Raw genomic sequence first — 27,426 nt, 5'->3', positions numbered from 1 at the left:
TTTTTACTTAATGGCATTTAGTTCATTGATTAGTATTTTTGGGCCACCTAGCTTTATGACAACTATCAATGCCATGAAAAGACCACAATAACATTAAAACATTCGGCAACATATAGATTCCAAATTTCATAATCAGGAAAACTATCTGTAATAGCAGCATAGGTTTATATGAATGCAAAGATGTGTTGGTCACTTTGTTTTTTAAATTATTTATTAAGTCACAATCCAGAAAGAGGTTTTACACATACATGGTAATTTCATCTCTAGTGTCAGTCTACTGATGTTAAATGAATTGGAACCAGGGTTGACTTTGGCTGGCAGGATTATGGAACTATAAAAATAATTCCTATTCCAAGGAATTCTTAGGAGGGATCATTCTAATAATTTCACTTTACTCCCACTCATCTTGGAGGATCAAATTCTACCCTGAGCCATTCACAAACAGCTCCTGTTTCATTAATCGGGCTTAATTCTGTTCTTAGTTACACCTGTGCAAGCTAGCTAACTTCAGTGGGGTTGTATGGGTATAATTAAGGTGATGTCTACAGTGCCCCGCAGTTTGGACTACAGGGATGTGAACGGCAGTACACATCAACATGCTGCGCTGTAACTCCCCCATGTGGACACTGCAGACGCGAAATAGAAGATTACGAGTTCACATTAATGTAGGGCTATTTGAAGAAGGCCACGATAACCCGACCTAGGAACCTTTTAGTTCGCACCACAGCACCTACATGGGGGAGTTACAGTGCAGCACTTTGGTGCGCACTGTTATTCACACTCCCATAGACCAAAGTGCAGGGCAATGTAGATAAGCCCTAAAAGTAGTATTCAGCCCACAGTCTTTACACACTTAGTACTATATGCTGTCAAACAAGCAAACCAATAACCCCAAACATCCTATGTATTCATAAAGGGTGTATTCAAGAAAATAAGTTTTCGGTGTTTTCAATATGATTCGATATGTTGCTCCCCAGAATAGCCTCTCATTCATATCTGCCGGAGCATTAATACTATTTTTGGACACCAATAATAAAGAGGACTCTTTTGCTCATTTTTCCATATTAGGATCACTAAGACATGACAGCTAACAGGTTGTCCACATCTCACTTTGTCTCAGCTGCTTCATTTATCTGCAGACAAATGCTTGTTTTTGTACTTCTGTGTTTCTCTTTCTCTGCAAGAAAACTTCATATCTAGCTATCTGTCTGTCTCTCTGTCCATCTTCAGACATAAAAGCACTTAAAAGATTTTTCTCACTTCCCTTTGAAGTCTTTCATTCTCTAATGAAGACCAGAAAAGGAAAGATAAAATAAGGCTATTAAAATTTTCAGTTTTGTTCACTACTCATTGTTGAATGACTTTAATTGTGGAGGCTCCCAAGTACTTAAATCACCTCCTTGCCACCAACACACAGGAAGCAGTGCATTTTTTTAATTTAATTACAACAGGATACAAATTTAAAATCGTGTGTGTGCGGGGGGATGCGTACAGTAGATATAAACAACTAAAGCCATTACTTTCGGGTTCATGGAATCTCTTCATGTAGCTTCTTACAAGCCTAATGAAAAGTGATTGGACCTACAACTTAAACAGCAAAAACAAAACAATATTTACATTTCAATTTACTGTAGCATTATGGGTTTGGCAAGAAGAGAGAAAATCCAGGAAATGCTGGAAAAGAAAACACTGCCCACAGCAGAGGATGCAGCATCAGGTGATCCCTTAAACTCTCTCTGTGTTATACTCAGTGTGCTTGATCTTCAGCTAATGTAAATCAGTGGAGTTTCATTGGAGCTATGCCAGTTTATACAAACTGCGGATCTGGCCGAGTATGTTACATTCTTATCTCAAATTCTGTGAGCGTATTCAGGCAAATTCCTGCACATAAACATGAAAATAAAAACATCCAGTCTGCGAATGCACCCTCTCTGTAAATCCATTCTGATTTTTTTTTCCTGTTTGTGGTTAGCTTTATTTCTTTATTTTGTTGGATCTATAATCTACTTTATTTTTGGTAGAATATGTTGGGCTGATCTGAACTGTGTGCTCTGGAAGAGAGTGAAAGGAGAGAGAGAGCGAGCAATTTTAAAGAGTGCTCTCAAGAGAAGTACTTACTAAAAATATACTGCTAAATTAAGGTTAAGATTAGGAAAGTATTTAATGAAAAGGACTTAACAGCACGAAGGTCTAGCTCAGCTAGTCAGAAGAGAAGTTCTGCCTGATAGAGACAGGAAATGAACCGGGTTGCTCAGCCAGAGCTAGTCCCATTTATGTTGGCATTACAAAATTCTTTGATTTCCTGTATTAGTCTATCTGTAGGTACCCATTTGTCTGAACTGACCCACAGGATGGTGGAGAAAATGTCATTACGCGGACTCTGGTCAAGATACCAAAGTTATACTTGAGTAAACTAAGGATTCAACCTCCTTGTTACATATGGAAAACACAGCGTACTCTCCCCAAACTTACAGCGCTTAGTTTTTGAATACAGAAAGAGTATTCAGAGAATTCATAAGTAAATCCACTGATTAGTTGAGGAGTTTAAATTAATTAAAAACTAGGTCATTTAAGATTTTAGGATCTGCGCCAGTTTTTTTTCTCTTTATCATGAATGATCATAAAGCTTTCTGTGTAGTTTACATTATTCTTGCATGGGTTATATTTGAAGAATTATAATTAATGTTATTAACAATTGTTTTTGTTAATTGTTATGATTATAATAGGCTATGGACAGGGTCAGGTCAACCTTTCAGGCAATTCTTAAGTGGGGCCACTGTGACATCAGAGTAACTCAATCAATCACCATCCTTCCTATGCAGACAATGTGCATGCAACAATTCCATGGTAATAATCACACAGTGGTATGAATCATTGACAGATGTGTCAAGTGTTCTTATTGGCAGAATACTTAACACAGCTATTGCTGCTCTTTAAAAGTTCCATGGCTGCATAACAACATGAGACATCAGGGCTTGATAGCCAGCCCCCGCTACTGCTGCCTCAGTTTTACTGAGCAGCAAGGCATCACTGCCCAGGGAACTGAGGCAGGAGGATAGGGGGAGCACATAAAATGCAGAGACATTGGACTTCTCTTGTCCTCCTTTCACACAGCTTCAATCTCAGTATCACAACCCTTAATCTAAACCAATAAATCAATTAAAAGGCCAGATTCTCTAGTACACCTCAGCTGTTTTGCATGGATCTATTAATGCAAAGTAGCTCTAAAGCCAGCTTAACTAGCCAGTGCACTCAAGCTTCTTTGTGCTAGACTGGTGTACCAGTGAACCTGCCCTTACAATTTAATTTTTAGACATATATTTTCAAGTTAATTATATATAACTTGAAATCATTAAAAATATTGCATGGTAGCATTTTCTTTGGGTTTCTTGTTTAGTATTCATGAATGATATTGTAAACATTTTTTTAAAAGGAACTTCTAAGACCAAAAACTACATTGAAATAGATTTTTGGTTAATAATACATATTAGTAACTTCAGGGCAAACACTCTACAATTACCTCAAAAGCAACTATTACAAACCAAGGGGATAGAGTTTTACCATTACTCTTAAAAGAAATATAAACACATTAATGAACGGAAATGCACAGTTAAGGCACCCAAGCAACCTTAACTCTTTCCTGTTCGACTCTGAGGGGGATAAACATGCCTTTAAAATCAATTTAATCTAATCTAGGATTTTAGACGCTTACGTAGCTTCATCATAATTGAATGCTTATTGCAGTATCATCACTTTAGAGATGTTTGTATCAGAATCCAAAATTTTCAACTGGGCCCCATTTCTAACTAAGGGACTGTATATTTTACAACATTCTTTAATACTCTGCTGTTACAGTTGTTTGTAATATATAGTGATCTAATAAATTGTGAAAATATAGTACATGGGTAACTCCCAGGTTATTCAATGACAAAATACCTTGAAATATACAACTATAGAATAAGCCATGTTCCTCCCTCTCCTTGTAGGATGATCTACGAGTGCTTTCCCCTTCCTTGTGATGATGAAACTCATTAATATCACACTGTAAAGATAAATGGTACTGTATCTCAATGAGAAGGTGGTGCAGTGGCCAGGGCACTAGCCTGGTTGAGGGAGACCTGGCTTCAATTCCGTCCTTTGCCCCTGATTTCCTGTGTGTCTTTGGGCAAGTCACTTAATGCCTCAGTTCCCCGTCTGTAAAATGAGGATAGCGGTACTGCACTACTTCACAGGAGTGTTGTGAGAATAAAGATGGTAAGGTGCTCAGATACTACAGTAATGTGGCCATACAAGTATCACAGAAGGATCCCAAAAGCCAATATTTCCAATGGAAATAATGTTGAATGGCATGCTTTACCACAGCAAAACACATTTTTGTTTTACCATATGTTATTACATGATAAAAGCAACAATCAACTTGCAGCAATACTTTGATCTTATTCAGTAATGTGGACCACCACATTAGCATGTTGCAATACTGGGCTGGCTAACAATCTGATAAAGGTTTTTGCTTCCACTATCTGCACTTGTTTAGCTATGGTAGTTGTATTTTCTTTTCCTTGCATTTAAAATGGAGCCAAATAGGTTTCAAAGATATTAATCATATGGCCAGTGCCAGTCCAAGAGATTTTGCTACCCTTGGCAAACTGAAATATGTCTGCCTCTTCTAGAACAAAGTTACTCAAAAACTAAATAGTCATAATACATGTTGCTGCTCCTAAAGCTTGGCTGCCCTAGGCAACTGCCTGTTCTGTCTCTCTTCTAGACCAGACCCTGGATGTAACTGCAAAACAACACAGAAGCTCTGTAAAGACAGTAAGAATAGAAAACACACACACAAGCTTCCTATGAAGTGAAAAACGACACAGCCAGCCCTGAACTTGTGGGTCACCTATATTTCACCTACCCTAAATGAAATAGAAAAAAGCAACAGGTATGCACAGCATGTAAAGGTTGGGAAGGCAATGATTCAGTACAGTCATTGGATGTTAAATAAATATTGTCAAACTAAGTAAAGTGGAAGTAAGCCTGAGAGTGTGGAGTCAAGGAGCCTTGCTCTCTCTTGCTCTGCTGTTCTTACTGGAGATGAGGAAACATACTATATTTTGTATGCATTTCCTGGGTTCGCTATTTCTAATAAAACTAATGCCAACGTTTTCCAACTTAGGTGCTGTCATTACAAAACTAAATCTCTGTTTAAGCACACAAATCCCTCTACCACATATACTTGCATTGGTTGTTCAGCACTTCTGACAATCAGGTCACATAGTTATGTGCCTAAATATGGATTTAAGTGACTAACTTTCGGCATCCAAGTTGGAATATTTTCTATAGTTCCCCTCTGTCCAGAGAGGCAGCCTAAAGACTATGCACCATTTAAATCCTATTTAAATACATATAATCATGAATGATAAAATGTTTTGGGTGAGATCTTGCCTGCTCCCATTATATTCAATGGCAATTTTACCTTCAACTTCAATGCATGCAAGATCAGCTACTTCTTTATATTATAGCAAGACAAATTTTATGACAGATATATGCACACACTAGTTTTTTTAATAACAAGGTTTAGTTATTTACCTTGATATTCCACCATTTTATTCTCTTCATCTAGAAGTTTCATCAGTTCAACATAGAGAATTTTCTCATCTAAATTCATAGGCACTTAAAAAGGAAAAAGGAAAATCAGGTTTTCCACCAGCTGTTTTTTGTACTGAGACGTAAGGAATTTAAACAAGCCCGTTTGACCTTCTAAAATTAATTGTAGATAAGTGATTGCTATGAAATTTTTCACAACTTGGTACTAAGTTATGAAAAATAGTCCTATCCCAAAACTAAATTATGGAACAATTTGAAAAGAATATCCTTATTTTATATCCTAATTTATATTAATTACACACACACACACACACACTTTGTTTTTTCCTTACTTGAGGTAACAATCTATTTGTAATATTTCATGTATTTTTATATTCAAATATTAGCTTCATTCTGTTTGACCTTCTAATAAGGTTAAAAATAACCTCAATTTTTTCAATATTCTTTTGTTCCTGGATCTACAGTAGGTAATTTAACATAGCTGTACATTTTAATAGCATGCTGTAAGGAGAGCATGAATCTGAAAATCTTCTGAGTATTTACAGCTCCCCATGAAACTGGGTTCTGTCACCAACCTACCATTTAAGTAGAAAAGTGGCCGTGGAAGCCTCTTCCCCCAGAATATTAGCCAAAATGTTTTTTCCCCAATATTTGTCCAGCTCTATGGTAATTTCAGGGTTAACTCAAGTGTAACCAATACCATAATTAAAGAACTATGGCCTCAATTTTCAGAAGTGACTAATGGTTTAGGGTACCCAGTTTGAGATTCATTAAAGGGGGCTGATTTTCAGAGGGGGAGTTTTCTTTAAGGGGTCAACCTGGACACCCAAAAACAGAGGCATCCCAAAAGCATTAGTCACTTGAAAATGTAGGCTGAAACCTTTTTAATTTATTCCATTACCCGACACTGGCACCTTCTCCTGAAAAAGAATGGCACACTTTTTGTTTTTTGTTTGGTTTTGAGGGAATTATCAACTCTAATAAATCTCAAGCACAACTTAGTTTGTCACATAGCAAAAATATATTTGTTAATAGCTTATCTTTACAGGATAATACATTTAACAATATTATGCCACAGCTACCTGAAACTTACATTTAACTTTGAATAATGCTAGTGACAGAAGATTCACATGTGGCCAGTTGATATGTCTTGGTCTGAGGTTTCCCGTGTCACAGAATAAGCGATATTCTAAAGTGTGTTTTGAACCTGATACAACAATGCATGCCTTTCTCTCTCCACAATGACCCATCGCTGGGTGAAGACAGGCATTGAATAAGTACGTCTTCCTCTCTTAGTATACAACCAATCCAAAATGAAGATTCCAAACACTAGTTTGGATTCTCCTCTCACTTATGTCAGCTCTGCTTAGATGTAACTCCATTGACTTCAGTGGAATTACTCTTTCCACCTGTGCAAATGAGAACAAAATCAGGCCCAGAGTCTCTTTGGTACCACCGGTGACAACAGGTTACTGAAATGCACAATCTCAAGCTAAACTACTGTGGACCTCAGAGTAGCATTGAGGGTTCAAAGATGGAGTCCACATACATAATAGTGCATGCATATCGTTCTACATCCTATCCATTTTCTTTTGAGTTACTGGTTCTAAAGAGCCTAGGGGATTTAGTGGAGAATTATAGCCCTGCTACAGAATTCTATAGAAGGCTAAAAAAAAATCCATAGAAAATATATTACCCTATTAAACATTATAGGCTAAGAGAAATTTCTATAGAGCCCTATTACATTTCTACAGAACCATATTGATTTTCTCCCTATCAAATTCTATAGTACTTTTATATATGGGAAATCAAACAAACTTCTGCTGAAATTGCCAGCTTTTGCTTCAGAGATGCTGTGGCAGCCAATACAAAAGATTCTATGGCATATTTGGGCTCACAACAAGCCAAAATGCACATAAGTGAGTAGGGAGACCAAAGGTCCTTTCTTCAGAGGATGACTAGAGCAACAAAATATATGCCAAGAGACAAGAGTAGTGAACTGGTCAAGCAATAGCAGATTGCTGATAAAGGAAAGGAGGGCCACAGACATATTTACTTCTGTAATGTACAGCCACAACATAGATATATGATTATGAATCATTTATCATCCATTCTATGGCCTAGCATTGCTCTAGGCAATGATATCAGGTAAAAGAATAAAGTAAACTCCATATAGCATTATAACTGTTCTGCAAATCTCAGTAGAACCAACCTGAGGCTGGCTACCGTTGCTAACATGCCTCTAATAAATTGGGCTTTCACATGGCCTTTGAGTGACAGTCCTGCCAGGGGAAAACAAAGAGAAATTCAAAAGGACAGCCATTTAGACCTGTTCTCTTAGATACAGACTGACCTAATATGTTAATGTCAACAGAAAGAAAAAGAATTGGATGGACTTTCTAAAGGCTTTCATCTGCTCCAGACAAACACCCAAGGGAACATTTAAGATTCAACTTATATAGCTTGTCCTCCCTAACATGGGCATGAGGACAGGGACATATATTGTCCTGACAATAATTTGATTAAGGTGGAGCTTTGACACCACCATTAGATCTTTGTGCGTTTTTATATCTATCTATCTATCTATCTATCTATCTATACTCACACACATGCACAAATACATAAAAGCCACTTTCCTCTCTCTGAATATAAAACAGATCATGGCTTTTGAAGCTCACTTATTAAATGAGTCAAAGCCACTGTCACCAAGAATAAATCCTTCCTCATAAGAAACTTCAGTTTACACAAATCATGCAGGTTATCTTCCTAAGGATCACTTTGATATCCTATGACACTATGGGCTTTTGGTGTGATGCAATGTCCTTGATAAACCTGATGGTACAGTATTAGGTGACAATCATCTTACCTTCTCACTGATTCATTAAAAAAAATCTTGTGTGTCAGTACAATAATGCCTGCATCTGTAATTTTCACTCCATGCACCTGAAGAAGTGGGTTTTTTACCCATGAAAGCTTATGCCCAAATAAATCTGTTACTCTTTAAGGTGCCACTGGACTCCTTGTTGTTTCTATATTTTATGTGGCCACAGATTTTTCAGTCTACGCAGCTCATGGTCTCTAAATATTTGACTAGGCTCCTGCATCCATAGGAGGACTGTTTCTCATATAACTACAAAGTTCAAAAGTAAAGAGATGGATAGGGAACACCTGGGAACAACTCAGTCTTGCAGGTCACCAAGTTGCTGTAGGGCAAAAGAGTGCAGTGTGTAGCTAAGCACCCCATTAACACCACAATGACCATATTTAAGCCCAGGTATTCTTAGATATGTCTATTTTCCACCCACATTCCAGACCTTTTTTATCATGAGCTCTGACAGGCTACTTCCATCATGTTAACTCTTTATTATACTGATCAGCTTGTCTGGTATCCCATAGCTTCGAGCAATATTCCACAGGGTCTCTCTGTGGACACTATTGAATGCTTTCTTAAAGTGGATAAAGTTGATTAAGGTGGGTTTTGGCCAAACAGTAGCTTTTTCAATGATCTGTCAAAGAGTAAAATATCTGTTCACAACTGATCCACTTGGACAGAATCCAGCATGTTCTTCCTGTAATATTCTATCCACTGCCTTCATCTTTCTATTCAACATAACTGTAGCCAATATTTTGCCTGGGATTGACAGCACGTAGGAGTTTATATGATCATAGTAAGATTGGACATAGGCACGGGTGAGCGGTTTGATATTGTGACTGGAGTTAGACAAGGGTGTGTGTTATGCACCAATCCCCCTTGCATTAGCAATAGACTGGGCAAGGACAAGGGCAGTAAAATGCATAATGCGTAAAAAGGGGCAGCAGAGACAAATTACACAACCCTGACTTTGCCATCGAAACTGCTTTACTAAGTATGATGTAGAATGGGATAATTGGCCTTACAACTGAGGTAGACCAGGAAGCAGCAAAAATTGGACTGAAAGTAAATGCAGAGAAAACCCAGATTATGAAGACAGGAAACTGGATGATAGATGTACATGGATAGAAAATAAATCAAACAGGTAGAAGAGTTCTTGTATGTGGGGCATATGATGACATTTGAAGAGGGCCATGATAAAAACATCAATATGAAATTAGGAAAAACAAAACACCAGGAAGAATGAACAACATCTGGTCAAACAAAGACCTCTACACCAAACTAAAAGTCAGATTATACCAAGTGATTGTACTGAAAACACTACTGGACAGAGCAGAGTCTTGGCCAATGACAGTGGCTAACAAAAAGAGATTGGAGGCTGCCCATCACAGAGGTAGTGAAAGATATTCAACATTTAATGGAAAGACAAAATAGTGAATGTGAGAGTAAGGGAGCTGACAAAGCTGGATATGTTAGAAAAGATCATCAAGGAAAGAAGGCTCAGGTGGTGGGGAGATATGCTCCTCAAGCATTGAATTGGGAAAGGAAAGAGAATGCAAAAAAGGCCAAGGAAGACCTGGCAGAAGACAGGGACAGAAGATACTGAATATGCTGCCATTACCTGGGAAGAAATATCACCACTGACTACTCTTTCTTGCACCCTCACACAGCTTCCAGTCACTTCCTGCTGGATGCTGGAGTGCAACCCTGCATTCCCTGCTGTACAAAAGAACTTGCATTATCCAAGATAAAGTTGACCAGTGCACACTCCACAGAGCACAACTTTCCTTTTTATTGTTTCACATCCTTAAAAAGCAGAAAAGAAAAAAAACTCAATGGGTTGGGAAAATATTTATATTTGCTGGTTTCCAAAAAAAACCCTGGGTGTGCTGCATTCTGATAGGCAAAACACATTGAATTCAATGACATTTTCACTTGAATGAGGAATTCAGGATCACGTCTCCAAAAAAAAGATACTGTTTGGTGCTCTGTTCTGGATTGGGTATTTTAATTATATGGAACATTTAGGTCAACAGTTTCCTTGGAATATGCTTCTGTATCTCAGTTATATGTTCTATAGCTACAATAAAATACAGAATAAAGCACACTGTCCTGCCTTTACCTGTCCACTAACCCAGTGTCCTTGATCAAAGACTACCTACGCTGCCCATCACGTTCATGGTGGTGAAGACATATAATTTAAATAGTAACCCTCAATATTTAAATGGAACTGCATATGTGATCTTTGTCACCTCATTTTCATGAATGGAAAAGAATATTTTGACACAAAAATTACATACTTAATTCTGCCTCACCTTCTCCACTGACCTCCATCCCACTTTGCCTTGGGTTTATTTCCTCATCCATCACTGGGTCAAAGTAATTTCTGCTGTATTCATTTCCTGTGGAAAGCACATGAAGTAAGGGTCAGTGATTATTAGAAGCACATGAACCAAAATGTTAATTTTGAAATCGACACCAGCATGAGAAGGGGCATTTTTGCTACTTTATAAGCTTAATTTTTTTAACAAGTATTCTAAGCCTACTAGTACTGCAATTATCTTGTGAAAGGTCAGAAAAGGTAATTTTGGAAACAAGTGTACTTCATGTTACTTTTGCTCAGAAAGTAATGAGAAAATTCTCAAATTTAGATCATACAATGATAAAAAACAAAAAACACACAAAACAAAAAAACCCTAAACCAAATTATTTTGAAGACACGCATTACAAGTAAAAGTTACCAAGGCTATAAAGGAACTTGTGCTTCACAGCTGACCCTTCTGATTTCAACAGTTTTAAATTTCACCACTGAGGTTTCAACGTCTGGTGCATCTTTAATGCTGTAGTCTAACAGGGAAGTGTTTAATTACAGAGGAGATACTGGAATGCTGCCTCATTAATCTGAACAGCAATTGTATTAAGTTGGGCTAGGTAGCAAAACAAAGATTTGATGAGATAAAAACACTTGTTTAGCACTTTCCATCTCAATAGATGTTTTTATCTGTACTTTACTGAACTAATCAACTTTACAAAAGAAAAATACATATATTAAACTTCTCAGAGAAATATACAGTGTATAGTTGTCACCAGCTGGCAGAACTTCCTATACGTCAGCTGGAAGAATTCTCTCTGAACACAGGTGAGTTATACTTCCTCCAAAAGTGTCCTTCGTATGGTAAAAGTGCCTTACTCTGCAAATAGTGTCATAGAAATCAATGGCACTACATGCAGACAGTAAATTACTGCTCAGCATGAGAAAATATGGTAGAATCTAGTCCCCAAATTGCTTCAAAATTGTAGAACGAGGCATAGCACTTTACAGTTTACCTCTATATTCTTGAAAATAAACATATAAGAGGGTAAACAGTTGAAGTCAAACACAGGAAAGGGTTAATGCATCCTAGACACACTATAGCAGTCTACAGTAGATTTATTTTAGGATCAAAAATAATCCAAGCAGCAGCACTTTTTCCAAGACTAAATGAAACTCTGATATGAAACTAGGTTTAATTTATATTTCTGGACTGGCACATTTTGACTGTCAGTCTCTGTTCTTTCAATGTAGTAAGTACAAGAACTGAAAATTTGCTTTACCTTGAGGTCTCAATAAAGAAAAAATAAATGAGTTTCATTTTTGTTACTTTATCTGTCAACAACTACTAGGCTGGTATGAATCTTGGCAGTATGTAATCAAAGTCTTATGTACTGCAATAACAGAGCTATTCTACCTTATTCACTGTAATTGTTTTCCTCTAGCACAAAGCACTGTGATGCTATAGGAACACTCTTTCATATGTTGGTAAAATAATTCTCCTGTGTGTTAAAAAAAAGAAAATGATGATGCATCTCTTTATTCAATTGCTTCATAGCTATAAATGTAAACTACTAGAAAGTATATGTTGCAAACAATACAAAGTGGTACTCCATTAGCGTATAGGCCTTTTACTGGCCCTCTGCACAAGGGTGAATTTAGACTACGTGTTTTATAGTAGGCTCCTGTGTCTAGATTTTTGCAGATCTGTATTGGACTGAGTAATCTGGGTTTAGGAAGACATGTCATACCACTTGAGGAATGCAGTATCAGAATTTTTTTGTTCTTTCCCCCACTTGTTCTTTCTACCCTTATTGTAAAACCCTCTTTGAGAAACAGCGTAAACCATTTTGCTCACCAGAAGGGTGGATTCAATCCCTACTCCTGTGTCTGATTACAGACTTTTGGGGAGAAATGAGTACTGCACTGGTTGCATAGCTAATGTTTAATTATTCTCTTTGAGCAGCACACCTTTGTGTACTCTCAGGAGACACGATCGCTTCTACCAAGAACTCCGTGGAAAGAGACAAAACCATAATGCATTGGTATAATCAGACAACTGGGCCTCGGCTCTTACCCATGGTAGAAGCTCTGAGGTTTAGAAACGTATCCTATATTTTCTATCTTCATTAGGATATAGAAGTCAATCCGAGGTCAAAAACTTTGGGCTTGATTTACCCTTCTTAGAAGCAATTTGCACACTCCTGAGCCTAGGAGGCAGCTGCCTCAGGCAACAAAAAGGTGGCATGGTCACCATAGCATTCCTGTGAGCAGTTCTGCAGAGCACCCAACTTTAAACTTTGCCCGGGTGCCATTGTAGCCTCTCAGAAGAGGCAGTCCGAAGATGTACAGAATCACTGCTTATCCAAGTTACTTGGTCCATCCCTATCTACATTGTGGGCTGAGCCAGCTGGGCCCCTCAGAGGTTAAAGGCAGTTTTAACTGTTGTCGTACTCACTTCAGATGAACATTCCTCTGCTGGCAGATTACCAGTTAATCTGGTCCCTTGACATCATAAGTGGGGCCTATTTATTTTTACTTTTAAAAATACAAAATTATCAATTTTAGGCAACATAACATACTGCCAAAGGCATTTTGCTAATGACATGAATTCATGAATGGATTAGCAATCATTCTGCATTTGCTTTTGGAAATACATGAAAGTATATAACACGTAAATTAACAGGTCCACTGAGGAATTCACATTGCACTGCTTCCCAACCTAAACAGAGTAAAGTAAATGTTAAGAGAGCGTTTGCTTGCAGGTATGTTAAACAGCAGCGCAACACTTGATGGCTTCAGCTAGCAAGTTATTGAAAAATATTTTCTTTAGTTTAGAGCTGGGTGACTGTAACTGCTGAGTTTTGCTTAGATTCTGGAGTTTGATCAAACTCAAAATCTCAGCTTGAAAGTAAGTCTATACCTCAGAGTTTTGCCTTACTTCATAATACAAACATGATGAACTGTAAATGACTCATGATTTAGAATCATAGATGCAAAACCATGATTTGTCCTAGGTTCACATGAAAGTGGATGACGGCTCACTCAATAAACCAGATCCTCAGCTGGCGTAAATTGGCATAGCTCAGCTAAAATCAGTAGAGTTATCTATTTACACCATCTGAGATGTTCATGAGTTTCAGCAACTTGGTGAGAACATTGAATCTGCATTGCAAAATAAAACCAGAGGAATTTCACATGGTTTCCAGTTTCTTTCAAAATTTCATACCACTGTTTATTTACAAGCATTTATATATAGCTGCATAAAAATTGCAACAGTTATAGTCAACCATTAGATGCATTGGCTGAGATTTTCAAAGCAGTCTAAGACATTTAGTCACATACTTTCCTTAATGGAAGATGTGTGTCTAAATTGCCCAGACTTCTTTGAAAATCTCAACTATCTTTCTTATTCCACCAATTGTGTATTTTAACTGCTATAGGCTGATTAGGTCAGTTAAAGATTTAAGTGTAAACTCATGAGCGTGGATCCTCCTCCAATCTTCTTATTGTGAGCAAGAGGATACAAAGTAGATAACAAATCAACCAAGGTGGAGGCCAAGTTCCACATATTTAATATCAGTCCCACATGACCCCTCAAAAATTTAGTCTCTGGAAAGCAGGGTCTTGGCATGACAGTGACCTAGTCAGAAATGTATGCTGTTTAATTAATGAAAGAGCAGTGGGTAACTGTTAATCCATTACTTAAGCATGAATGAAGCCCCTGATCTGACTTGTGTAACTGAGAGCTGGCTGGATTAAACTGTAAAATGCTTATTAACCCAGATGTCTGGAGTAAGTTTACTCAATGAGTCTTGAGATGGCCAGGGAGGTGATGTGGTTGACCTCAGATGTACTACTCGCAGGTCTTTCACTCCAAAAAGAGATCTGATGGTGTGTGTGTTGAGTATGAGCATCCCAGCACAGAGTTAGAACAGGACTGGGACCAAATTATAGGTTGCTCCATTGGGCCTCATATTCTGTGGCAGAGCTGATTGAGCATCTAACTCAATGAAGGACCTTGACATCATCAACACTGACATCACTCAGGAAAAGTCAATGTCTTTGTGGATGACAACTGTGCTGGATTGTTTGAAGATCTGATGCCTGATATTATAACCATGGGACTATCCCAAATGGTTGTTGGATAATGATACATAGTTGAACACAGTCTGGCTTGTGTTTTCAGAGTAGTACAGGATACTGGACGTGGAGGGATGGAGCTTATACCTTTGTCATGAACTGACCTTCATTTTGAGCCAGGCACACCTCTTTGTTCTGACAAGATGACTTATTTCATTAGCTTACAGTTTTCCTTCACTTTCACACAGCTCTGAACAACAATACTGTAACCAGTGTAACCAATTGATGGGCAGGACATTGCTGTACTCTTTTATCCTTCACAGTGCCTCATAAATTTTCTTCTCTCATAGTTCACCCTCACAGGTCCTCTTAATGTATAAGCAGCCTACAAAAGATGGTCTGAGTCTGGCCAGTTGTGACACAAGGTGTGTTTGAAACCTGGTGATATGGCAGCATGTGAAAGAAAGGAGGAGTTTTTGTTTCCACCATCACATCAATGAAATATTGAGTTGAGGAACTCTTCCAGGTTGTGGACAGTTTGGTGAATCATGACTCTCTCCAATAAGTAAAGGTTGTTACAAGGAGGAGAGGGGAAATTGTTCTTTTTAACCTTTGAGGATAGGACAAGAAGCAATGGGCTTAAATTGCAGAAAGGGAGGTTTAGGTTGGATATTAGGAAAAACTTCCTGTCAGGGTGGTTAAGTACTGGAATAAATTGCTGAGGGAGGTTGTGGAACCTCCATGATTCAAGATTTTTAAGAGCAGGTTAGACAAACACCTGTAGGAATGGTCTAGATAATACTTAGTCCTGCCACAAGTACAGGGGACTGGACTAGATGACCCCTCGAGGTCCCTTCCAGTCCTATGATTCTAAGTAGCAGAATTGAGATTTATCTTTGTGAAGAGTTCTCATTCTACTTTGTAGACACAATCCCTTGGATGTGGCCCAAGCATTCACATTTCCATGTTTTCCAAGCCATTTCTGGATGGGGCCAATCTAAGATATTCTTAGCTTGAGTTTCAGCCAGTGTCTCTCACTGAGATTTTGCAGGTGCTTTGGAGTTCCAAGTTATGATAAATGAACTGGACTCATGTCCCTTTTACCTATTAAATGTAGTGTGGAGATACTGGGTCCATTATTAGATGGGATTGTCAATGCCCCCTTCAGGGAGGCGCGTGCTACATTTCCTCAGAGAATTAATTGTTCAGCCCCTCTCAAGAAACAATCTTTTAAGATTGGTAATCTCACTAATCACTCAGGACTAAATCCACCAGGTGCTAAACTGCCCTTTTAGGTGCCTAAATCCAAAATTTAGTTCCTCAGACCCTTACTCAGCTGCTGCCTATCCCAAAAGATGCCTCAATTCCCTATGTGCCCATGTTCCTACTGTTAAAGTCCCCTAGAGGCCTACAATTCTGTTGGTGGGTATGCCAAAAGCCAACTAAGTCAAGCTGCTTGGTGGCTAACTCATGCCTAAGCCACAGCAGGATTCACAAACTAGATGTTCCCCCACCTCTCTTGCCTATTGGATTGGGCCTCGGACAAAACACAACCAGAGGAGCAGGTAGTGCTGTAGCCCTTTACCCAGCAGTCAGCACACTCACCTGGGATGTAGGAGATGTGGGTTCAAATCTTTCTTCTCCCTGAGGTACTTTACTCACTGAGCTATAAGCTATTCTGTAGTGGATCTCTCGTCATGGGGGCTGTTCCACTTTATATAAATAATTAAATATTTATTGGCTCTGGGACTAGACCCTGGGTCATGCCCCTCCCCCAACTGAGGGCCCCAATCACCGAGTTAGAGAGTTATTCTCACTCACCCTTTGGCCTGGTGAATATTTATTTACACCAGGTAAAAAGCTTTGCTTTTTTAGGAGAAAGGACTGACCTGGCTTAGGTACTTAACTCTAGGAGAGGGTTCACAGGTGTGAATCCTCAGTGGAGGGGGGCAATTCCTCCTGACCCACAGAAAGGTGCCTAACTCCGAGAGACAGGTGCAGATCTGGCCTACTGTCTTGTTTAGACAACTCCCCACTCAGCTTGCTGGCATCTGTGAATCCCATTCTTAGGTGCCTAACTGTTGCCATGCATCGTATAGTGAATCTGAACACCTTTTTCAGGACTGTGAATTTCATTAGACAGCAGCACACCTAAAGTTGGGCATTGTTATGCTGAGCCTAAATTCCCTTTGTATATCTAGCCCTCAGTCTCTAATCTTCCATTTGATTATTTTAAAAAAAAAGTGTCATAGCAATTCTGGTGTAAATGAAATGAAAATCAGGCCCATTGAAGTCTTTCTCACTTATGCCAGGAACAGAATTTGTCAACGTTAATTAAGGTTGTTTTGCAGACCTGCAAAATCCCTAACCCAGTACAAATTACATTAGTTGGCAATTATGCATACATTGCAACATACACAACTTAGGTCTCCATTGAATTTGGCACGATGGGACAAATTCTGATCTAAGTTAATTGTTGTAAATCTGGAATGACTTTGCTGAAGTCCATGAAGTTATTCTTAATATATAAGAGATATCAGATAAGGATATGTTTTACACAGAATTTCAAAGTATAATGAATCATAGGTATGAGAGTTCAGTCCAAAAAGAATTTTTTAAATAAAATCCTATAATTGAAGACCATTCAAATAGTACCTATTGGGTAGTACCTAAAAAATATATCTTCTGCAAGGCTATCAGCACTTGGTGATTTTTCCATTTTTTAATGTTTTAGAAGATATCAAATACCTCCTCCACCTCTCATTCATTTTCTTTATCTTTGACAGGAACCTTGGATAATGAGTAAACTACATTACCAGGTCTCAGTATATTCAAGGTTCACAATATAAACATGAGTTGTCAACTTTGACAGAACATTGGCCAAACGAATGTTCATGAGCATAAATAGTGTTTCACTCCACTCTTTCTGGAGTGTTTGAAAAATGCCGCACTGTGCTCACAGTATTCGCTTTTTCCCCCCATTCATTTCTTGGAAGACTGACTGCATTTACAGCTCTTTAGGCAGAGATACAGCACAATGTGTTTCTATTGGTAATTTGTTTTTCTGAAGGCAACGGAAGGCACTGGGCCAAGGATGCCAGTGTAAGATCTGCTGGTTCTCCTGGGGAAACACTCTTGGTGGAATACATGAGAAAATCCACATTGATGCTGGTGGAGTTCATTCAGAAACACTGTCAAATAATCCAATATATGTAAATGGGGAAAATCAATATTGAGCACCTTGGCGACCAAAATTACTAGTTTACATGATACTTGTGGAAGAACCCACAGACAAATGGGTGAGAATCTTAACGAGCAGCAGACACCACCAGGAAACATCCTATTGCCAAAAGAAATAGATTTGGTCAAGAGAGTGATGCTAAAAATTATAAAAACTCAGGCACATTTGGAAAGAATACCCTCGAATTTAAAGTTTAACCTATTCTCAGAATCTCACTTCTATACCTTGCATAAATTCGGTTTTAGTTCCTTTTACTTAGACAAGTGCCAAAGCACGTCTGTTGTTGAAAGTATACATGTTGGGTTCAGTGTTGCACACTAAATTACACTGAGTGCAGTTTTGTTGATTTCAATTGTATTGCACTAGATGTAATTCAGTGTAGAATTTCTTCCATTGACAACCCCATTCTTCCTAAACATATAATTTTAATATATCATGTCCAGTGTGCAATATTTCAGCATTTCCATTTCTAGACCCAGTTGGAATCAGACATTGAAGAGAGACATGAAACTGAAAATAATATGAGAAAAGTTTTTTTAAAAAGTTACGGCTCAGTTTCAGTTCAGATTTGAGGTCATTTCATATGTGATCTGAAATCGTTTTTCCAGCAGTAATAGCCAGTGTGTCAAATTCCCATTTCCCTCAACCACAAACTTCCAGCATTTGACTATTTGTTATTTGTATTTATCACCTTCTTAGTTTGTAATCTATTCTCAAAATTACATTAAATTTTGTTCAAAAAACTTTAGCCTTATAGGGCATGTAAACTTACTGATTTTGACAGATCATAGTTTTTATTATCAATGTGATATTATAAGTGACTTCTACATGCAGCCCTTATTTTGTTGTCTATTTCTAGATCCAGATTCAGTCCCATTTCACTTCCATGATCGATCTTCAAGTTCAGCAACAAAGGAGTATTCCCGCCCTTCACAGAGATTATGTAATATCTCTGCAGTCATAAGTGGGAGTTAGGCTTCTAAGTAATTTAAATAATTTTGAAAAATTTCACCTGTATTTGCAGCCAAATTCTGACCCCCAGATGTGAATATGCAAATCTCCTTGTCTCACTGATAACTGGTGTTTTCATTTGTATCCTACAGCAAAATTTGATCCTTCACTTTACACCTACATTTAAGTCCCAACCCTGTGGTAGACTCTACATTGGCTGACCTCTGCCAAACCCTATTTATTTAAATGGGGCTCTGCCTATGTGTGATGGCCTACCTGTACGGCATTCATTGCGGCACTGGGGTCTTTGTTTGAGGTAGCTCTTCAGTATTTCACATTGAGAGTGGTGTGTCTAAATGGTGTTTTAATTTCTGTGTGTGTGTCAACATTTTTTCTTGTTTTTCCTATACATAAAATATTTGGGAGTCCTGGGTTCAAATCCCTGTTCTAACACAGGCTTCCTATATGATCTCAAGCAAGTGACTTCTGTGTCTCATTTCCCCATCTGTAAAATAGAGATACTCCCTCTCTCCCAGGGGTGGTATTAGGAGAAATATGCTAAATATTGGGAGGCACATAGATACTTTGGTAATGAGGGCCACATAAGTACGATTGCTAGACAGGTAAATTGATAGATAGACATCTTGAAAACACAACTCACAATGAGCATGTATTTGATTAGCTGACCTTCAATCTTCATTTGGTCTACACCCTAAAGATGTATTTTTTCTTTTCTTTTCTTTTCTCTCTCTCTCTTTCTCTAATATTGTTCATTTCTATGGGGCATGATATAAGATGTAAACAGTGTCTGTTCTAGATAGTAAATAATGGTAGCGTTAGTTAATGCTCATGATTTTAGCAAATAATTTAGTTTTGAAAATGATTTGTGTACTGGGGAAAAAATAATGTTTTTTGTCACTTGCAAACTATTTTAAATAGAATGATCAACATTTGGGGTCAGATGGCCTCTGACCTTAATGCAAATGTGCAGTGTAGGAGAGAGAAGCAAGGAGTCTTTTTTTCATCTTTTAGATCCTCAGAGCAAGTTGCAAGAACAATCTCACTCTCTTGGGTTGCAAAATCACTACCAAAAGGGGCAAAGAGGAAGTAAGCCACACTGTGGCGGAATGCTCAAGCCCGCACGATCCTAAAAGCTTTGCACAGGCTTCCTGAATGCTGTCACTGGATTAGGAACTTGAATTTGGGTCTCCCGTGTCCCAAGTGAGTAGCTTCGCCACCAAGTTTTACAATCATTCTTTTTAATCTGGCCCAATGACTATTTAATTTTTTAAATATTTTTAATACATAAAGTGGAACAATTCTAACAGCAGAGATTGATAGAGATAACGCCTACCCTGAGCAGTCAGCAGCCTGGTGGTTAGAGAACCTACCTGAGATAGGGGGTGACTCAAATTCAAATTCCTTTTCCACACCAGACAGAGGGGGTGCCTGAACCCAGCTCTCCCACCTCCCAGGTGAGTACGTCAACCATGGAGCTAAAGGTTATAAGGGAGGTACCACCACAGCCACCTGAAAAAAAAAATTATTTGGCTCCCCCCACCCACCAGAGAAGAGCCAGAAGAATGATTAAAGGATTAGAAAGCATGCCTTATAGTGAGAGATTCATAGAGTCTCAATCTATTAAGCTTACAAAGAGAAGGCAAAGGGGTGACTTGAAACTATTTGGCAAATTTGTTTCAAATTCACAAATGGATCCAGGTTGACTGATGTATTTTTTCAGCGAATAAACTACTTGTCCAAAAAAATTCATCCAGCTCTATTCCTGAATGCTAAGCTTGGACAAGGCACTCTGGCATCCAGTTTTAAGATACCACCAATTTTAGACACTTCTGCTTCTGATTCCTCAAACTGGGCACCTAAAAACGGAAGCACCCAAAATGAGTGGGTTCTGTTGGAAATTGTGTACTTAACCTCTCTCTGTCACTTTCCTCATATGTAAATAGAATAATCCTTACTTAACTACCTCACAGTGGTGGTATGGAATTTAACAGGGCCAAGGATCTGGCTGTTAACTAAGTCCCCTTTGGACTCCAGAGGCATAAAGGAATTTGAAGCCATCCTACATGAGTAACAGGGGATCCCTCTGGCATGTGGCTGGTGCTATGCCACCACTTCCCAGCCTCCCTGGCATAGGGATGTGTTGAGACATGCCAGGAGTGGGAGAGGGTGTGCCCAGAGAACATTGCCCTCCAGCAATCACAGCCAGTAAACAGACCCTGTGATGCTGTGGGAGGAAATTGAGGCAATACTGGTAATGTTCTGTGTTGCACCAGGGAGCAAGTCAGTTTTTGGCTGCCCCGAGATCATGGGAAAGACAGTGGAAAGCCACTTCTGCCCTCCCCCCCAGCCTTCAGGTGCATTGAGCACTGCTCTAGAGCACACATGAGGATCTGCTTCAGTATTCATACTGTGCTTTAAATATCGAGCGTGTTAAATCTGAAGTCTTGATGATTTTGTTAAAAAATATGACATTTGTTAAGTAGTCTAAGTATAATGTAATGCTACAAGCTGACGGTGAGGGTTGATTCCCAGCTCACATACAAATACTCACCCTAGCTGGATGAGAGCTAGCATGAGTATAAATAGTAGTGTAGTTGCCGTAGCATGGGCGGTGACAGTGGAGGCATAGCTTAGCTACACAGAGGATGAATCCCTGAGGTATGGACTCTGCTGCCGCTGCCCATGCTGCCATATCTATTTATAAATGTCTATACTCACACTAGCTCTCATAGAAATAGTGCCAGTATGACTACGTGAGCTGGGAATTACACACCAACCTCATAGGTAGATGTAGTTTAAGTCTCACTGAAGGACAATCAGACATAGGGTATGTCTACACTACCTGCCGGATCGGTGAGCAGCAATCGATCCAGCAGGGGTCGATTTATCGTGTCTAGTTTAGACTTGAAATCAGACGAAGGTTTTTAACCATCAGAGGAGTGAAGTTTTGGAATAGCCTTCCAAGGGAAGCAGTGGGGGCAAAAGATCTATCTGGTTTTAAGATTCTACTCGATAAGTTTATGGAGGAGATAGTATGATGGGATAATGGGATTTTGGTAAGTAATTGATCTTTAAATATTCACGGTAAATAGGCCAAATCCCCTGAGATGGGATATTAGATGGATGGGATCTGAGTTACCCAGGAAAGAATTTTCTGTCGTATCTGGCTGGTGAATCTTGCCCATATGCTCAGGGTTTAGCTGATTGCCATATTTGGGGTCGGGAAGGAATTTTCCTCCAGGGCAGATTGGAGAGGCCCTGAAGGTTTTTCACCTTCCTCTGTAGCATGGGGCATGGTTGACTTGAGGGAGGCTTCTCTGCTCCTTGAAGTCTTTAAACCATGATTTAAGGACTTCAATAGCTCAGACATGGGTGAGGTTTTTCATAGGAGTGGATGGGTGAGATTCTGTGTCCTGCACTGTGCAGGACGTCAGACTAGATGATCAGAATGGTCCCTTCTGACCTTAGTATCTATGAATCTATGAATCTAAATTGATCCCTGAGGGCTCTCCCATCAACTCCTGTACTCCAGCGCTGCGAGAGATACAGGCGGAGTCGACGGGGGAGCGGCAACAGTCGACTCACCACGGTGAAGACACCACAGTAAGTCGATCTAAGTTCATCGACTTCAGCTACGTTATTCACATAGCTAAAGTTGCATAACTTACATTGATCCCCTCCCCGCCCCGTGTAGACCAGGCCTTAGACTTCAGAGTGCCTAAATCACTTTTGAAAATGGGACATAGGCTCCTATAATCTGGTCTACACACTGATTTTGTATTGGTGTAACTATATTGGTTAGGGTGGTGATTTTTTTTACTGGTATTTCCATGGTGTGGGTGCAGGCGTAGCAGGATACAAGTGCACTTCATGTATGTGAATAAGGTCTTCTGGTATAAACACTTTTATACCAGTATAACTCCATCCACACTGAGTGGGTATATCACTTGAACTATACCAGTCCAGTTAAAGTTGTAAACTTTTATGTATAGACAAGGCCTGCCTAAGTCATTTAGGCACTTTTGAAAATTTTACCCATCATCTTCATTTTGTTTCAGAATACCCTTTATGAAAGAACAGAGCAATATGAAAACTACTTACAAATATGATGTTATGGATATTGGTCAAGTAAATTGTATCACCAAGAAAGGGAGTGAGACATTTTTTAATTTGACCCCACACCTAATTGTCACTTTATCTCCTCTTGATCTAGTACCTAACTGACCTTAATGTTCCCGGTTCTTGTTTTTAATCCTGCCCTAGTATCAGCGTATTGTTATTTTAACCCTTATCTATTTTTTCCATTTTTTGTTATTTTTATGTTTATTTGACCTATGCCTCGCTGCCATGTTTTCCTTTCCTAATTTATCCTTTTGGTTGTGCTATTTTGAACCCATGTCTAGTTTCTCGCTCAGACTTTTCTGTTTTACAGGGTATATATGGGCGTTTGTATATATCTGAATACCTTTTACTCTTGATACAGGCTGAATGATGATTTAAAAAGTAATCTATAATATTAGGAAAATATCAAGATATAGTTATTTTTGGCAAGATTGTTTACAGCCTTTTCAGATATCACCATATGAACTGTACTTGGCTGCAGATGTCAAAAGTGCAGAATTCAAGTTGTACCTGGAGAGTAGGAAAAATACTATATTCTGCAATGTTAGCAATTGGTTATGAATTTATATTTCCCTTCCTCTCATTTGTGTAGGGACCATAGGAAAAACTGGCAGCACCCCATTTCTTCTTGGAAAAATGGTCCAACACCAAACTAATTTAAGAAGATCATCTAGGCATAAGAGCTAGACTGAGACATTTAGGTACCAACCTATTGTAAGCGCTGCTGAGCTGCACCCACCTAGGGAAGCAACTTTGTCGGGTGCAGCTCCCTCCACTAGCCAATAATTGGAGTGTTGGAGCCACAGACTTGCCTCCTTCCTAGTTATCAGGTACCCCAAGGGGATTTGGGGCAGAGAAGACCTGTCCTCCATAAAATGCAGCGTCTTCAATTCTCACTTTACGTGGGCTACAAAAGGGAAAGGAAGGCTTCTTACCTTCTATGCCACCATACACAGCCATGTTAAGGCCAAGGACAATATAGGAGTTGGATTTAGCAAGGGATCAGTGGAACTTGCAGGCTCTCAGTTCCTCAAACTCCAAAAGAACGTGGCAAAGAGTTTAAAAAATGAGCACCTAGAGTTATTCTCTGCAGTTCCTATTTAGGCACCTAAATAAGTGGCCTAATATACAGAGGTACTGAGCATGCAGAAGTCACTGCTGTTGACTTCAATGGGAACTGCTGGGTGCTCAGCATTATTGATAATCAAGCCACTTAATTAGGTACCTAAATATGGACTTGGGTCCTACTCTTGCACATTACTTATGCATGTACATAGTCCCATTGAAGCCAATGGGACCACTTACATAAGAAAAGTTAAGTACCTGCATAAGTGTTTGTAGAATAACACTTCACAGCCTAACTTTAGGCACCTGTTTTTTTAAATCTTGGCCCCAAATTCTTCCCACATATTTTAGGAGATCAACTGAAGTTCTTCTGAAAGTCTTTTATTGCTAGGTTGTTAAGAAAACAAAAACTGTTATGGTAATATTTATAATACTAATAATTCAAAATAATATAACAACCAAGGCTGCTCAAAATTTTCAAGTTTCGATCTGTAGTAAGAAAGTTGACTGCAACAAAGATCACTATGGCTTTGTGTAAGTTACTTAACTGAAAGCTAAAGCGTTCTTCCAAAGTTAATAATGGTACTTTGCCCTAAATAAACTGAGGCTGAAAGCCAAGGCTTTTATTATAGCAGGCTACAACTATTATCAGGATAACAGGAAGCATTGACCCATTATTATTATAATGAAATGTCCAGTGATAGTTTTTGAGATATAATTGGGCTTAAAAAAAGAAATATGTTGGTTGATTGAGAGCATATGCATGGTGAGGGCAATAGTGGATCAGGGACTTACATAATGTTGTTTAAAACTACCTAATGCTTGAGAGGCAATAACTGTACAACATCTCTGCTCTTCGGCTGAGATGATTACATTTCAGCATCATATAAATTAACAGGAAACTATTTTCACAATAGCCTGTGAAGTAGTTTCTTCTGCTGGCAGAGAGCATCATGCAACTCTGCCCAGTCATCAGGAGCTTTGTGAGCATGAAGATAGGAGAATAGATCTCTAAATATTTAGACATCAAATGTTTTCAGCAATATTTGAATTTTAAATCCCAGGCTTTCAGGGAAGCCTGTTTGGACGTGTTAGGATGGAATGTGTGGTGTAGGCCATGGAATGCACAGGTTAGATCAGGAACACAACTACTGTCACTCAGTTTGAGGATAATCAAGACTGAAGTCTCACCTCTTGGTTCAGCAGGGGCTTGCAGCCTGAGTTTTTGTTGGTGAGCTGCAAGGGTGCTATCTAGCTTGTCATGTCTAATAACTTTCTCTTCTGAAGTCTGATATGCTGAAAGATCTGTGCTGCTGAAGTTAAAAGCTGGATTTTCAATGCCTTCTGCTGCTGCTCTCTCTTCTTTTACTATAGAAAACAAGGAGGTCAGAAGAGCACATTATACCAAAGTGTATTTCAATGACAAGCAGAAAATTCCTTCTAGTAATTCCTTTGCTGAAAGACTCAAGTGTATCGTCCTCAAATGTCGCCAAAACAGAATTAGGTTAAAATTAACTCTAAAAAAAAAGGAATAAATGATTAAAATAATTACAAATTGCACCCTGACAAGCAAGAGCAAAATTTCGCCCACAGCCATTTGTCTGTAATTAGTTAATTAATCCTTACACAAATTATGAGCAATAACTCATCAAGCAAGGCTCACCCATCAGAAATTCAGCCGACTTGGATTTCTTCTGCTTAGTTTGCTTCAGAGCCTTCTGCTGGAACTTCTGGAGGGAAATTGTTAAATGAATAAATTAGCTAAAGAATGAAGATCATCCTTTATAATCCACAACTAACACAGTATTTTAAATAAGGGATGGCACTGAAATGTCATTTAATTTATATCTCTGCTAAAGGGGTCAAACATTAATTGAACAACAGAAGTGGAAGAATTAAATAAAATTGGAGAAGAAAAGTTAAAACAAATGCCAAATGAAGGTCATATTAAAATACTTTGTTTTTTTTGCCATTTTTAATTAATGCAAAGAAACCTCAGTAAAGGAAGAGCTAGAAAACTCATCTTTAGAGTATGCATTCAGCACAACGGCTCTGTTTCACTTTCAGAAACTAGAGGCTGCATTTAGAAAAAAGTTTGCTTATGCGTTATGTTTTCAGGTAACCCTCCTCTTGCCCTTCTATTTTTTGTTTGTTTGTTTGTTTGTTTATTTTTAGAACCACTTATCTAAAACTATGCATTTGTTTAGAACAAAGGACCTAATAATGAGATCTCCGTGTTCATATGAAACAACAGAACGATAAAACAAAATTGCTACTTTCCCAAAAATAATTAAAACCACCAAAATTTCAGGTGTTGCCACCAGAGATAGTCCATGATTATGGGAGGTAGGTGGGAGGTAGAATTCACTACATTGCTAAAAGTTCCTTTAATATTAAAAGCATGCAAAAAATGGTTACGATGTAAATGAATAGCAACAAATCTTATTAGAGGCCCCAGATTCTTACAAGTTGTAAATTAAATACTATGGGAATGTGAGGCTCTAAGAATATGCAGTAGTAACACCATGAGCAAGGCCTAAGTTTTAAACTTGATCTTTGTACAAGAGTCTGTTTGATGGCAATGAGAGTTTCACACAGGGGATAAGGGTTGAATATAGTCCTGTATAATTAACACTTGTAATAAAAATAGCAATCAGCTGAAAGCAATGTAAAAAGTTGCAAACTGAGGGGTAGGGGCCAAAGTAAAAAGGCTGAATACTAAGAAAAAGCAATGTTAATATACTTGTTCTAGAATTTTGTGGAACATTTTGTAAATTGTTTGTTAATCTCTGAAAATAGCGTTAATTTTTTGATGCCAGTTGTTTAATTGTCAGGGCCGTCTCCAGGCACCAGCTTTCCAAGCAGGTGGTTGGGGCAGCATTTAGAATGAGGTGGCAGTCCGTGTCCCGTGGCGGCTTTTGGGCAGCAGCTCTGCCACTCTTCCTGCCCCGGCGGCTTTCGGGTGGCAGCTCCACCGCTCTTCCCGCCCCGGCGGCTTTCGGGAAGCAGAGGCAATTCAGTGGCAACTACTTAGGGCAGCAAAATTGGTAATTGTTCTGACATAAAGACCACTTCTATCAGTGCAGCTCCTGGAAACATGATTTTTTAAATAATTACGATATTAACTGAAAATGCCCTATTTTATAACCATTTTTCACATTT

At 38.7% G+C, this 27,426-nt stretch overlaps 1 protein-coding gene across 1 annotated transcript in view; it reads right to left on the bottom strand.

Annotated features, from left to right (window-relative positions):
* LOC119850642 (orofacial cleft 1 candidate gene 1 protein homolog) overlaps nucleotides 1–26,000 on the bottom strand; it is a gene marked incomplete at its 5' end in the record, with an annotated part of 53,217 nt that extends 27,217 nt beyond the window's left edge. The window contains 4 exons of the mRNA XM_038389067.2: nucleotides 5,581–5,664; nucleotides 10,786–10,872; nucleotides 25,456–25,632; nucleotides 25,928–26,000. Of these exons, the coding sequence (XP_038244995.2) occupies nucleotides 5,581–5,664; nucleotides 10,786–10,872; nucleotides 25,456–25,632; nucleotides 25,928–26,000 (421 nt within the window). The remainder of the gene's footprint in view (nucleotides 1–5,580; nucleotides 5,665–10,785; nucleotides 10,873–25,455; nucleotides 25,633–25,927) is intronic.
* Nucleotides 26,001–27,426: the final 1,426 nt, after the last annotated feature.

The sequence above is a fragment of the Dermochelys coriacea genome, chromosome 2 (genome assembly GCF_009764565.3).
Source record: "Dermochelys coriacea isolate rDerCor1 chromosome 2, rDerCor1.pri.v4, whole genome shotgun sequence".
Lineage (NCBI taxonomy): Eukaryota > Metazoa > Chordata > Testudines > Dermochelyidae > Dermochelys > Dermochelys coriacea.
The sequence above is the reverse complement of the archived record's forward strand: the minus strand, read 5'-3'. Positions and strand labels throughout refer to the sequence as shown.